The sequence below is a fragment of the Podarcis muralis genome, chromosome 17 (genome assembly GCF_964188315.1).
Source record: "Podarcis muralis chromosome 17, rPodMur119.hap1.1, whole genome shotgun sequence".
NCBI classification, from domain to species: domain Eukaryota; kingdom Metazoa; phylum Chordata; class Lepidosauria; order Squamata; family Lacertidae; genus Podarcis; species Podarcis muralis.
In genome coordinates, this window is record NC_135671.1 from 15796377 (window position 1) to 15811607 (window position 15231).

At 43.1% G+C, this 15231-nt stretch overlaps 1 protein-coding gene across 2 annotated transcripts in view; it reads left to right on the plus strand.

Annotated features, from left to right (window-relative positions):
- SUSD1 (sushi domain containing 1) overlaps positions 1 to 11386 on the plus strand; it is a 41539-nt gene extending 30153 nt beyond the window's left edge. For both annotated transcript variants that reach the window (XM_028712374.2, XM_028712376.2), the window contains 4 exons: positions 976 to 1234; positions 6536 to 6575; positions 7773 to 7866; positions 10655 to 11386. In XM_028712374.2, the coding sequence (XP_028568207.2) occupies positions 976 to 1234; positions 6536 to 6575; positions 7773 to 7866; positions 10655 to 10799 (538 nt within the window). In that variant the 3' untranslated portion in view covers positions 10800 to 11386. The remainder of the gene's footprint in view (positions 1 to 975; positions 1235 to 6535; positions 6576 to 7772; positions 7867 to 10654) is intronic.
- Positions 11387 to 15231: the final 3845 nt, after the last annotated feature.

Genomic DNA, 15231 nt, shown 5'->3' on the forward strand with positions numbered 1-15231 from the left:
GCTTAAGAACAGTTTCAGGTTAAGAACGGACCTCCAGAACGAATTAAGTTCTTAACCAGAGGTACCACTGTATGGGGAAAAGATAATAAGGGATACCTAATTTGCATTAGGGCTGGACATTGAAGATGAAGAGGCAAGCTTGATTTACGTGGCCTCCATGGAAGCAGGGAAACCTCATGGTTGCGTTACCCAAGACTGCTAGAATAGGGGCCAGCCTATTTTTCAAAGGGAGGGGATGGGTTTAGCTTTCTTCACCCAAATGGTTCCAGAGAGTACTGTCTTCCCTGTAAATGAGAAGCTATCATATACTCGTGTGGATTAAGGCACTGGCTGTAGCATCACCTGTCCCTAATGGTGGTTGCCTCTGTGTTCAGTGGAGAGAGATGCTTAACAATAGATGGAAACATAGCTGTCAACCTTCCCTTTTTTGGCTGGAAATACCCTTATTCCAGCACCGTTTCCCGCTGCTTCCCGCTGCTATCCCGGATTGTTAGATACCCCGTAGACTGTCCCCAGGACAGGTGAGGCTGCTGATCCCTTATTTTCGAGGCTGCTGATCCCTTATTTTCAAATCTGAAAGTTGACAGCTATGGATGGAATGGATCTCTCTACATGGAATGCAAAGAGAGACACTACATTCTATTGAGATCCCTGCAGTATATGCCCCTCTTTCCCATTTTCCCAGCATTGTTAAAGTAAGCAATAAAGGCCCCCAGTTAACTTGCTCTTTTGTAAATCCAGTGCTCTGAATAGTGTGGTTTAGCCTAGCGTTATTGAAGAAAGCATAACAATTTAGGATTATAGGGTTTTTAAAAAAATAAAATAAAATACAGTACAACAAGCCATTCAGTGATGGCCTGTGATTGAGAGCTTTTAAACAAAGCAGCACGTTGAAGAAAATCAATGCAGAAATCAAAAGGCAATTGTGTATAAATCACTTCTGACACTCCTTGATGCTCTTCCATCTCTTTCTAGTTCATACCAAGTGATTGTCTTTCCCTGGAGCCTACAGTGCAACTTTGATTGTTACTCCTTGACTAGGCTAGACTATTTCAGCAAAGGCACTGACTCAGAAGGCTATGTGGCAGCAGAAATCCCGGCCAAGGTCGTTGCTGACAACATGCTGGTCTTTTCCCTCGGAGACAGACTTTACTATGGGGATTTTTACAATGCTCCCCTGAAACAAGGAAAAGATTATTGTGTTATACTGAGGACAATCAGTAAATGGAATGGGGTAAGAACGCAGGCCAAAATTCTTCCTGAATAAGAATGATGCATTTATTGATTTGATTTTATACCCTACCTTTCAACAGATTCCCATGATGACTTACAAAAAGTTAATTAAATTAAAACAAAAACATGAACTTTGCAATCAATGCCGGATTTACGTATAAGCTAAACGAACTATAGCTTAGGGCCCCACTCTCTTGGGGGCCCCCAAAAAAAATTAAAGAAAAACAACAACCTGGATGTACATTTCCAAAATATAAGATAAAAAACAAATAAAATAAAACCTACATACAGCAACAGTGTTTTGTGTTGTGTAGGCTCCTATGATGTAAATAATGGGCCCCGCCTGCTAGCCTGCTCCCTAAATATCACTACCACTATTAATATACTTCTTCTTAATTGTATTTCAAAATTAATATACTTCTTCTTAATTGTATTTCAGTTCAACAATTACTTTGAGCAAATACATATTTTGTTAATGTGCAAATGGCATTAGATACCTGTTAGGTCCATAAATTACCATATAGCATATATTCAACACAAAAAACAGCGACAATTTGTTGTTGACAACAAAGGACAGCTGGACATATAAAGGGCCCCATTACCTTCAGTAGCTTAGGGCCTCATCACACCTAAATCCAGCCCTGGTTGCAATCCTATACAAGTGTTTTCAGAAGTAAGTTTTATTGAGTTGGGGATGTCAGAAGCTGCCTTAGATGGAGTCAAATCATTGGTCCCCCCCCCAGCTCCTCATTGTCTACAGGATAGACCGGGTACATTCTCATCCCTACCTGGAGATGCTGGGGATTTAACCTGAGACCCTCTGCATGCAAAGGAGATGCTCTGCTACTGAGCTACAGAAGTCAGTCCCACCCATGAGGCCAGGTGAGGCGACTGCCTCAGACAGCAGGATCCACCGGGGCAGCAGGTTCTGATGTCAATCTATCTCCCCTCCCTTGTTCCTGGTGTAGATCTTTCCTCACACCTTCTTCCTTGCCAGGGAGGGGGGCAGCATTTGGGGGTCCGTCTCAGGTGACAAAATGTCTTGGGCTGGCCCCAACTCCCATTGAACTGAAAAGCTGTAGATCAGTGGTGGAGCATCTGCTTTCAGATGCAGCCTAAAAGACGACAGTCACACCTTGGTTCTGAAACAGAATGCGTCCCGGGAGTCCGTTCGACTCCTGGAACCATTTGGAAACCAAGGTGTGGCTTCCGATTGGCACAGCCAATTGGCACAGCCAATCGGAAGCTGCAGAAGCTGCACTGGGTGTTTCAGCTTCTAAAAATCGTTCGGAAACTGGAACACTCACTTCCAGGTTTCGATCATTTGGGGGCCAATTTGTTCAGGAGCCAAGGTGTTCGAGATCCAAGGTGCGACTGTACATTGTAAATGCAGTTAGGGGAACTGAAAAACAGACACCAGGAGGCATAAAAGACTTTGTTCAGAAGGTTAAGGAACTTGGGAAAATAATAATAATGATGATAATTACCTCGTGCCAAAATAACACCCGCAAGGATCCATGTAGAGAGCACTTTGCAGCTGGGCTATAACTGTGGAATTGCCCTTTGTGTACATGTAGAGATAAGCAAACCTTCAGGCATCCTAATCCCAAACTGATGGGTTTTATATGGAAAAGTTGGTCTTTTATAACATGATATTAAACATTGTATTAAATAACATTACAGGGGTTTTTTAAAATTTAACATTATAACTTCTATACCCTAGTTGTCCAAAACAAGTTCAAGATTTCCAACAGAAACCCCCCCCCCAGTGTTTTGATGTAACAGGGCCTAGCTGCTTCAGTACCATAAAACTAATCTATCAATTTTTTTAAAAAAGGTATCCAAGTGCAGTATATCCCCTGTGTGAAAAGAGAACTTTCATTTTTTGAAATGTCTGGTTTTCCAAATTCTTCTCAAGTCACTCACCCTTTTCAAATGAAGAAAGCTTAAGTAGTGCTTTCAGAAATCCTCGTCACATGAATAGACATATCCTTTTATATGTTGAAATAGGATTAAAAATAGAAACTTAAAGCAAAATGATCCCGTGAGCCACATGTACCAAATCTTATTAACAGTGGAATTAAAGTTGTGCATATTTAGTGAACAATAGTTGGTTATTGTGTGGCGTATTCTTCCAAATTGTTTCATTCCAAGATGCTGTTTTCTTGAGAGCTTTGTGTTCACTTCCGACTGTGGACAGGAAATTGAAGCTTTGTATCAGGACAGGGTTTTTTCTTTAGTCAGCCCAAAGTATAATTCCTCCAGGCTAAGCCATTTGTTTTGCAGGCCATTTTCTGCGATAAAATGTTTTCTTCAAATCACATCAATGATACATTTGGGTTTTTCCTTCCGACCAGGTAGGAAGTAATTACAGGTAGGAGTTAGAAGAGAGACTGAGGTTGGTGGGACAGGGCCCCATTCATCCTTATGGACCAGTCTTCACTGCTTCCAACAGCAGTGAATTTTTACACAAATAGTCTAAATCAGGGCCAGATTTAGGTTTGATGAGGCCCTAAGCTACTGAAGGTAATGGGACCCTTTATATGTCCAGCTGTCCTTTGTCAACAACAAATTGTCGCTGGTTTTTTGTGTTGAATATATGCTATACAGTGGTACCTCTGGTTGCGAACGGGATCCGCTCTGGAGGCCCTTTTGCAACATGAAAAGCCCGCAACCTGAAGCGCTGTATCTGCGAGATGCGATTTGGTGTTTGTGCGCATGCACGAAGTGCGATTTAGCGCTTCTGCGCATGCACGATTGGTGAAACCCAGAAGTAACCCTTTCCGGTACTTCTGGGTTGCCACGGGACGCAACCTGAAAAAACGTAACATGAAGCAAACGTAACATGAGGTATGACTGTATGGTAATTTATGGACATAATAGGTATCTAAAACTATTTGCACATAACAAAGTATGTATTTTTCAAAGTAATTGTTGAACTGAAATACAATTAAGAAGAAGTTTATTAATAGTGAAATACAATTAAGAAGAAGTATATTTTGGGGGGTGGGGCCAAGAGAGTGGGGCCCTAAGCTATATCTTGTTTAGCTTATACTGTACATAAATCTGGCACTGGTCTAAATGAAACAGCAGAACAGTGAGTGCTATTAAGCAGAACAAAAATGTTGGCAAACACCAGCGCTCTTGGCAATTAGAAACTTGCTTTGCTCATTTATGCATTGTCATAAGCTTCAATCACTCCCCTTCCAAACATTATTAGCCAGTGCTCAATTGTAATTTTTGTTTCTCGTAGAAGCTTCATTTATCCTAATACCCTTTTGCTTTTCACCACTGACTTCTTTTAAAGAAAATATATTAGCTAAGCACTAGTAATCCCTTCTGTGACTGCTATCCTTTCCCATTGAACTAAATGAGTAAACACACAAAGGATTGCATCTAAAACATGTTGTTGTTGTTGTTTAGTTGTTTAGTCTTGTCCGACTCTTTGTGACCCCATGGACCAGAGCATGTCAGGCACTCCTGTCTTCCACTGCCTCCCGCAGTTTGGTTAAACTCATGTTAGTAGCTTCGAGAACACTATCCAACCATCTTGTCCTCTGTCGTCCCCTTCTCCTTGTGCCCTCAATCTTTCCCAACATCAGGGTCTTTTCCAGGGAGTCTTCTCTTTTCATGAGGTGGCCAAAGTATTGGAGCCTCAGCTTCACGATCTGTCCTTCCAGTGAGCACTCAGGGCTGATTTCCTTCAGAATGGATAGGTTTGAGCTTCTTGCAGTCTCCTCCAGCCCCATAATTCAAAAGCATCAATTCTTCGGCGATCAGCCTTCTTTATGGTCCAATAGGACAATAGCTTCAGTATAAAACTTCTGTGGATTAGTGCAGCCTAACTAGGTCCATTATGAACCCAGATGAATAAAGATATCTCAAGTTGCTGGTGATTGAAGCGCCACAGTCATGCAGCTGTGGAGATGGGAGTTCCACTGCCAAGAACAGCCCACTGAACCTCCCCACAGATCTCAAAACCTAGGCTGAAATAATAGTACGCAGTGGATACTTGCCATGGCTCTGGATTCACAGAACAATGTAACTAGTTCCAGAAGTCCAAAAGAGCTTTTGGATGTGGTTTCTGAGCAGCCCCATTTCCAATGATGCATGGCAAACTTCATTTCAAGCCTAAGGGTGTTCCAAAGGTCATTTATGCTTCAGCATAGGGAAAAGGAATAAAAGAAAACCCCACAAAGTATGTCCAAACCCTAGGTAAAGGGACCCCTGACCATTAGGTCCAGTTGTGGCTGACTCTGGGGTTGCTGCGCTCATCTCACTTTATTGGCTGAGGGAGCCGGCATACAGCATCCGGGTCATGTGGCCAGCATGACTAAGCCGCTTCTGGCGAACCAGAGCAGTGCACGGAAACACTGTTTACCTTCCCGCTGGAGCAGTACCTATTTATCTACTTGCACTTTGACGTGCTTTTGAACTGCTAGGTTGGCAAGAGCAGGGACCGAGCAACAGGAGCTTACCCCATCGCGGGGATTCGAACCGCCGACCTTCTGATCGGCAAGTCCTAGGCTCTGTGGTTTAACCCACAGTGCCACCCGCGTCCAAACCCTAGGTCGCAGCTAATGGACCTTAGGCATTATGCCTACTGATAAATGCCATTAATGGATACAATACATCATACTCAAACCTCTGAAAGTAGGCTGTAGTCTAGCCCATTGATGTCAATGTAGCTAGCAAGCAGTCATTGATGGTGTGCTGGGTTGCAGCCAGAGATGGACGTCACAGTCATGCAAGGGTGGCAAACCTGAAACCCTAATTCCCATCTTGTTCTTGAACTGTATTAATTCGGACTGCAGGTGCAGCTCACGTGACAGAATTTTCCTCCATACAATAAATAAATAAAATTCCCTGATAGGTTATGAAGCAAGGCTAGAACACTTCTCCTTGACATGCCAGCTTTCTGTGTTCAGGAACTTTATTTTTCTGTATGGAGGAACATCCAGTCATATTTAGTGCATATTTAGGAAGTTTTTTGGCAAATATCTTTTTTATTCTACAGCCTTTTTGATACCTTTGGTTCAGTGCATTTTAATTCCCTTGCTGGGTTTTATTGATTTTGCAATGGTTTTATGCTATGTTCTTTTTGTTTTGATATTTAATTGCATGTATTGATTTTGTTTGTATTTGCAGTTTATTGGTGAGGGTTCCCTCCCCCAAAGTGTCCAGAAGACCTGGCAATTTGGTGATATATAAATACCAAAATAAATAATTATATCTGTGTGAGCTTTCAGCCTTTGTACCTTAGGAAAGCAATGATGCAGGTTGTGTTATTTCCCCCCCTCAGGTGAAAAAGCAATCCTGTGTAGTCTGGGCTCAAATTAAAGGTAAGCTTTCTGTGGACTGAGGAACCAACAACTAACTTCCAGTTGCTCCTGTTATGAAAATAGCAATTTACGTGGCCGTTGTTTAACGAATTTATATTGTTACAAAAGTCAGATGCCTTCCCTCTCCCTCTGCCGATTGGTGGCAAGAGCCCATGGGGTCCCAGGCACCCACACAGTGTCTGTGCTCCTTTGCAGAATTGAAGACGCAGTAGAGACAGTCGTGGCTTTCATAAATATGCTTTATTCACCTATTTACACCATCAGTCTGCATGGAGGGAGTCCAGTTCTTACAGCATGGCCAACCACAGTGCAGGCAACCTTCAGCCTGCCTGTCCAAGATGGATCACAGCTCTTCTTCCTCTTTCTTCCCAGAAACCTTTTTTCTTTTCCCTCAAACCTTGGTAACAGCTCACTCCCCAATGGCCCATCAACACCTTTTGTCATGTTAATAGGTTTGACCTTCACTCCATCATCCAGGCTGGTTTGCATAAGCCAGCCCAGGAATTCACTGAATTCCCTATCTGGCACTGTTCTGTATTTTAACCCCTATTCCAATTAATCCAAACCCTGGCATTTATTAATTTCCAGGGTTCCTGGGGGTTCCCCCTCTTAAACCTATAACAATACGTCACACTATCATACTTCAGAACTAAAGAGGTGAAGGTCTAGAGCAGATGGGTGAATGTGACAAAACTCTCAAAATGTAGAGAAAGGAAGTCCACTCACTCTCTCTGCTGGGGGGTATTGCAGGCTGGCATTCCCCTGCACCCTGGGAAGTCCCAGGAACGGTCTCTGGACCTTAGCAGTCAGCTGGTCACCATTGCATGCAGTTAACAAGATCTACATTTGCTTGAATTCCTCTGTCTTGTTCAGCGTCCTGGGGATTCCTATAAGCCCCAGGATAAATGGGGAAGTTTGGGGATCACCACGTTGCCGTCAAGAAAGAGTGAGGCAAGAAAGCCATGGGTAAGAAGTACAACTGCTTTTGAGAAAGACAATTCCATGTAGTTTGTGTCATTTCTTCAGTTGGGTGCTGGCTACTGTCTGGTTGATGTCTGGAGAGAGAAAAAGCAGGAAACCCAACATTTGAGCTTTGTTACAGTATGTAAACTTCAGTCCCTTCTGACAATGAATCACAAGACTGAACTGCGTCATTTGGTGGGCGCCTACTTGAATTTTAATTTACTTTTCTTTCAGATTTATCATCCCCGCCACAGCATCTGACTATTGTTTTACTGGGGTCAGTTGCTGCTCTCTGCTCCATCCTGTTACTGTTGCTCTCTGTGGCATGGTATGTGGTGCTAAGAATTCACTTTGGTAACTTTCTTCTTGTCTGCTAGACTTAACTGTGTACAAAAGAATGGATAACACAGTAAATTTCTTGGAAGCTAAGAGGGAGGCAGATGTAGAATTCTGAAGGGCAGTTACAGGAGACCTTTGCCTGCAATGTGAACCCACTTTGAAACTTTTGTTACAGACATACATATGAGGGAGCTGAATGCTCCTCCAGCAAGTTGCCTCCCATTCCACAACATTGTGTCAGCCCTCAGTTGTCTCCCCTAACCCCAAATTATGTTTTGGGCAATCTGTGTCCTTTAAAAGAAAAAAGCAGCACTGCACATGCACACAAAACTGATACCTTTCACCTTCATCTTGCAAAACTAATTTGGGAACTAGGTAAATGGGACAGGCAGTGAGGTTCCTAGTGATGTCACTGACACTATTCACAAGGCTCTTAGCACCATCAGGTCAAAAAGACTCAGAGTGGCATTCAGTTAAACAATTGCGCAAGCAGAAGTACTTCTGTTTGCACAACAGGACTTCCCCATATGTGCCCTGCGTTGTCTCCAGATCTGCTCTAGAGGGTTGGTGGAACAAATTTAGGAGGGCAGGGGAAAAGGAGAGGGAGGAACCTCCCACTGCACAATGAGAAATGCTTGCACTGATGGAACATGCACCTTAGAACTGTGTTGAAAATCTCACGCTGGAAAATCTGCGGAGCCTTTCAGTGACAACCAAAATGTGGCAAAGCTGTGGTCCTTTGGATTTGCAGCTCCCTTCATCCCTGACCATTGGCTGGAACTGATGGGAGTTGGAGTCCAACCACATCTAGAGGACAACGTGGGCAACACTATCAGACCACCCCTGTCTCTATTACTGAGCCAGTTGTTTTGATCAAGGGAGAGAAACAGTAATTGTTTCATGCTTAAAACGTATTTCAAGGCTAAAAAAATATGGACCAGTTCAGACATAATGTGGAACCACAATTTCCTGTTACGCGAATAATCCTCAGGTTCATACGTTCCTTCTTTCTCTCTTCTTGTTTGGCCACAAGGAGGATATCAAAAGCTTCTGCTTTTAAAGAAATCATTTCCCCTTATTTTGTCCATATGAAGAGAAGTTTAAATTGTGCTTTCTTAGAACAAGCCGGAACCATGATTTGCTCCTGTTTTGTTTTAACAATCTACAGTTTAAACAAACCACAGTTCCTGGGTTTCAGACATAATGGAGAACTGTGGTTTGCTTTAGGGCTTATTCACACTTAGCTTTTGCCCCGCTCTTACCAGGCACAGGTCCATGTGCCCGACAGCATTGTATTTATTTTTTTGCTGTGGAGCTTTCTCCATGAAAACCTGTTCTTTAGTGCTCAATCAGAGCAACCATCAGTTTGGGAAAGCTCCAGATCTAAAAAAGGATGCTCAGACACAGAGCTTCAAAGTGTGGACTGTGCCTGGGAAAAGTTAGTGTGGATAAGCCCGAAAGTAAGTGGATGCTTCAGATACCATCCTCCTGGCCGCTCAAAAGGAGGCAGGGTAAGGAGGAAGTGTGCAATCCTGATTCTTGCTCAAGCTCTTTTACATAATCCATAGTTTCTCATTACGTCTGAACAGGCCCTCTTTCTTCAGGTAACTCCACTCAATATACAGTGGTACCTCGGGTTACAAACGCTTCAGGTTACAGACTCCACTAACCCAGAAATAGTGCTTCAGGTTAAGAACTTTGCTCCAGGATGAGAACAGAAATTGTGCTCTGGTGGCGCGGCAGCAGCAGGAGGCCCCATTAGCTAAAGTGGTGCTTCAGGTTAAGAACAGTTTCAGGTTAAGTACGGACCTCCGGAACGAATTAAGTACTTAACCCGAGGTACCACTGTATAAGATCCCCTTTGCCACTTAGCTCTGCCTGTTTGGTAATTTTAAATACGTTTTCAACCAAGAGGTGTGTTTGTAGACACTTTATTTCTGTTCTCCTGTTTCATGTCTCACCCGAGAGGCAAATGGCCTGCTTATTTTTGCTTAGGAACTGGGAAGATCTAGTCAATTTAATCTGCATGTTTGGCATTCAGAATTGCACGAGAGATATTTGGAGAGAGAGGGAATAGCGAACAAGGAGGGTTTTGCTTTGGGGGTGGGGAGTTAATTAGATTCTCATGATTCAAATCCCAAAGCAAAGTTTTCCCCCAATAGTGCCTTTGTGCTCGTAATTGGTAGTTGACCAGGAAAGCACTGATACCTGTTCCCTCCTGACTCCGGAGTGTATGATAAATCTAATGTAATTTTAAAACTCCCAACTGAGTTTTTGTTTAGAATGATAACTATCTGGAGTGGGTATTTATTTATTTATTTATTTTACTGCAGAAGGCATTTAACAATAAAGATGATAGCAGATTAAGATAGGATTGTGCCTTTATTAGAAACGCAGGAAATTGACTTGATGTGTTGAACGTGAGGGGACTGCTAGGGAGCCACTTGTGGGGAGGGGAAAATTGGAAAGCTTTGCAACTTTGCCTTCTGCTCAAGGGCACTATTCAGCAATATAATTTATACCCAGTTTTGTAGGACAATGTGTACCTTTTTATCATGGAGTCTTGGCTAAACAAACCCTGGCCCATTGCAGGGTTGGGTAATTATGTGCTGGATAAATTCCAGATACTGTATATTCTGGGATGTCGCCAACTGTGAATCAGATTCTTCTCTATGTAGATTTTGTAGCTCAGTGCACAGAGTATTTAAACTTTAACTGTTGTTGTTCTTCCTCCCCCCGTCAACTCCTTTTCATGGTTTCTTATCTGTACAATGCAGCACGACACAGCACATATCTCCATCTTCACTGCCCAGAAAAGCATTTTCCAACGATACTGGACATTTATCAATCACTGTCGATATTGCCAGGAAGAACATTGCATCGTCGTCTTCTCCCATGCTTCAGACAGTCTCTCTTCTCTAATGTGTGCATCCACCAATAACCTGTGAAGAGAGAATCATGTTTTTAAAATGGCAGTCCCTGTCTTGGGTGCTTGGAACAAGCAAGTCCACCCACAGAATGTCAGCTACTGTTTCCACATTAGGAAGCCAAGGGATATTTTCTGTTTTGATTCCTCATTTCCTTTTCATTTCTGAACTGTGTTGGGGGAAAAGTTCTTCTGTATACCCACATCTTCACTTGAAATCCTTAGCAAGTGTGGTAACTTACCCTCAGCCTCTGAGGCCATTTTTTGGGGGGTGAGGAGGTAAATTCTCAATCCAAAACAAAGGGAAGCATTGCTTTTACATGCCCCAGTAAAAAGTATATATGAATAAGGAAATACTATCTCATGTTTTAGCTGAGCTGGTCTGTTGCATCAGGCTGCAGTCACAAAGCACCGAGCCATCTAAGTCTGAGGCTTTTTTTTTATAATAAAACATTCTTCTGTACTTTAGATACTGCTACATGCTTTTGATCACACTGCTGTCACTGGAAGCCTCTTCAAGGCAAAATGTTTCCAAAGCTACACTGTTCACTTGGGAATTAAAAGAAGAAAAGCTTTTATTTTTCACCTTGTTGTCTTTTTTCACTTTAAAACTTGCTTTGGTTTCAGTATTTCTTGAGGTGAAGCTATATATTACACCCAAGTATATAGAACTGTAGCCTTACAGTTTTCGTCATACTGTTTTAGAAAAGTACAAGTAAAGCATCGTTAATTGTTGTCTTTTGCGTTTTAAAACCTATTTTTAGTTGAAATTTATATGAAAGGTCATAAACAAACAAACAAATAATGCATTCTTAAAATAAATTAAGAAAATAATAATTTGAAATGCCGCTTTGGGCAGGAGCAATTAAGAAGGAAGAATCGGCAAGAGAGGGATTGCTTAACCTGGGGGTGGAAATCCTATGACCCTTCAAGTATTGCTGGAATCCAACCACTTTGATATTTTTTTAATAACACAACTGATTACAAATATTTTTTAATTAATAAACATTTGTAGAGCCATGGGTTCCACACTCCAGGTTTAACCCTTTATCTACCTGCCATTGCCCTGCTCCAAATTTCAAGCATACGTTTGCAAGCAGACCTTCGTGGTGCTGAAAGTTGGAGCAGCATTCATTTCTATGCAAGTGAGAGGGACTGAGCTTTCAGATGCCCCACCTCTCCTATGTCCTTTCTCCTACACCACCGCCAACGCCCACCACCACTTTGAATGCTGCAGGTTGTAGTACAGCGTTGTGCCTAAGCTGGCGTATTAGAGATGCTCTGCCAAGCATCCGATTGGCACCCTACTTGCACTGGGAAAAGTTCCTTATGGAGGGCACAGACTGTTGATGCCAGAATACCAACAGTGCCCACTTCACCCATGCACAAGGCAGAGCTGGATGCCAGGGCCAGAGTGAGGACATCTCCAGAACAATGTGCTGCTCGTTCTGGAGAACGCAAATACATTTGTCTGCAGTTCTTCAGCCAGAAAGCCCTATATAAGGACCTAGTTGTATGTTAGGCTGCTGCCGCTTCCTGTCTGTTCCCACTTGTCCCTTGCAGTTGTGTTACCTCCCTGTGTCTGAGTAGGAATGATTTCTCAGAATCAAGGCCAGCCACATGGAAATAGCTACGTCCATCTATCAAGCTGGTGGCATAATGAAACAGTGCCATGGCAGTCTTGACTGCCCTCAGTTTCTCCTGCTTGTCTCTAGCACAGATCCAGAAGTTAATGTGCACAAAATCCTTGTAACATCTGCAGTGGGTTGTCACATGGCAGCTGAGGACTGTGTTGACACTCTACTGTGGTTTTCACTCTATTAATGCTGCAGATACAAACCCTGCTTCTACAGCCTGAAAAGAAATCTCAAAGAACTCTGTTCCAATTAAGTTCCTGGCTGTTGTCCATCCAGCCATTTTCTCTTACGTTGCAGTCTAGTGGCTTGTTTGATTCAGAAGGAAGCTTTCTTGAGGACACCCTTAACTGCAGCACATGACAAGTCAGAGAAAAGTCAGGCGGCCATCCTTTTGATGTGGGAAATACCCAAAAATTGTTGGAGAAGGAGGTGAGCAACGACATGAGGCTTAGTGGGGATGCGGGTTGGGGCCTGGTTGGAGTCATGGGTCATGCCCAAACCCAAATATCTCTGCCACAAACATGCTGTGGGTTGTCCTGCTTTTGTCGCACTGTTTCAGAAGTGCCCCTCCAGGCAACACTAATGTGGCAACACTGAGGAAGCATCACAGAACAACTAATAAGTAGAATAAATTCATTATTCCAGTATAAATCCACCACTCACGCACTATTATTGTGTCAGTGGCATGTTGCAGTGTCCACTTGAGGAAAAAGCCAAGCCATCTAGAGGGGCCTGTCATTTAAGCTGGCAGTTAAGAATAAATATGGCATTCTTTTTACCTCTGTGTTAAATAGCTTGCATATATTTTATATGCTCTGTTTTGTTTCTCTTTGTTACTGTTAGGACAGAGCACTGGGGCAAGCTAGAAATAAAAAGTTGGGATATCAGCCAGAAGTTTGGAGAAGGGGTGGGGTGGGGGAGACGGCTGTTTTGCCTTCCAGCGATACATGTCTTCTCTGAAGAAAGCCTTACTGAGCTCCACTGAACTTACTCCTAGGGAAGTGTGTATCCTATAGGATTACAGGCCTGGTTATATGCCTGAGCTGAGAAAGATGGCATTTCTCCTCATCACCACTAATAATGTGATTTGAGCTTTTCAATTTTAGGGTTTGAATATGATCTTGTCTGTTCTGGCAAAGAGGTGTGTGTATCCTTAAGAGTTTTGTGGGGTTTTTTAAAGAAGTCATATGACCTTGTGGTTTTAAGAAGGGTTTTCAAGCTTCATCAGAATACCTCTGATGACAATGAGAGTGTCTCAAACCTTTGCACAGAAGAGTCTCAGACTTCAGCTTAAGAAATCCTTAAGGATGCCACCCTGGCCACAACAGTCCTTGGCAGTTTGTTCCAGGAGCTACTTCAAGTTGAACCTGTTTTGAGTTATTATGTTTTGTAACACAAATGTCGGGGCATTTGTCTCTGTTCAACAATTAATGAAAATCTGTTTAAAGATAAACAGATTCAGTTAAATTCAGAGGCTTCCACAGATGATGGAATCCACAGTTTTTCGCTGGATTATTTTTCAGGATTAGGGGTAACTACTGCAAAACTGGAATTTAAAAGTAATTTGCAAAATGTATACAAATCTGTTTCTTTTGGCCAGTGCCAAAGAGGCATGCTATTGTGACAGAAGTTAGCTGGTTATTTCTTTATTCAGTAAACAGCTTGTTAAGAATATTGAATGGGCAGTTGATATCCTTTTATGCAGCGGCGTAGCGTGGGTTGTCAGCACCCGGGGCAAGGAAAGTAATTTGCACCCCCTAACCCGTGGATTTGCGCCCCCTAACCTGTGGATTTGCGCCCCCTAACCCGTGGATTTGCCCTAACCCCAGATGTTGCGCCCGGTGCGCCCGCCCCCCCTGCACCCCCCACGCTACGCCACTGCTTTTATGGGCTTGTTAAGTGATGCATAGCTCCTAGATATAGAGGTATTTCTTATGTCTTTTGAATGGAAGATCCATCAGAATTACGGGAAGGTGATTCACCGCCATACCAGCTCGATGGAGGGGGCAGGAGTGTGTGTGTATATAGCGACACACAGAGAAGCAAACTGAGATGTGAGTTAGCTAGGTGCTATGGGTTAGAATCATAGAATCATAGAATCATAGAATCATAGAGTTGGAAGAGACCACAAGGGCCATCGAGTCCAACCCCCTGCCAAGCAGGAAACACCATCAGAGCACTCCTGACATATGGTTGTCAAGCCTCTGCTTAAAGACCTCCAAAGAAGGAGACTCCACCACACTCCTTGGCAGCAAATTCCACTGTCGAACAGCTCTTACTGTCAGGAAGTTCTTCCTAATGTTTAGGTGGAATCTTCTTTCTTGTAGTTTGGATCCATTGCTCCGTGTCCGCTTCTCTGGAGCAGCAGAAAACAGCCTTTCTCCCTCCTCTATGTGACATCCTTTTATATATTTGAACATGGCTATCATATCACCCCTTAACCTCCTCTTCTCCAGGCTAAACATGCCCAGCTCCCTTAGCCGTTCCTCATAAGGCATCATTTCCAGGCCTTTGACCATTTTGGTTGCCCTCCTCTGGACACGTTCCAGTTTGTCAGTGTCCTTCTTGAAATGTGGTGCCCAGAACTGGACACAGTACTCCAGGTGAGGTCTGACCAGAGCAGAATACAGTGGCACTATTACTTCCCTTGATCTAGATGCTATACTCCTATTGATGAGGCCCAGAATTGCATTGGCTTTTTTAGCTGCCGCGTCACACTGTTGGCTCATGTCAAGTTTGTGGTCAACCAAGACTCCTAGATCCTTTTCACATGTACTGCTCTCAAGCCAGG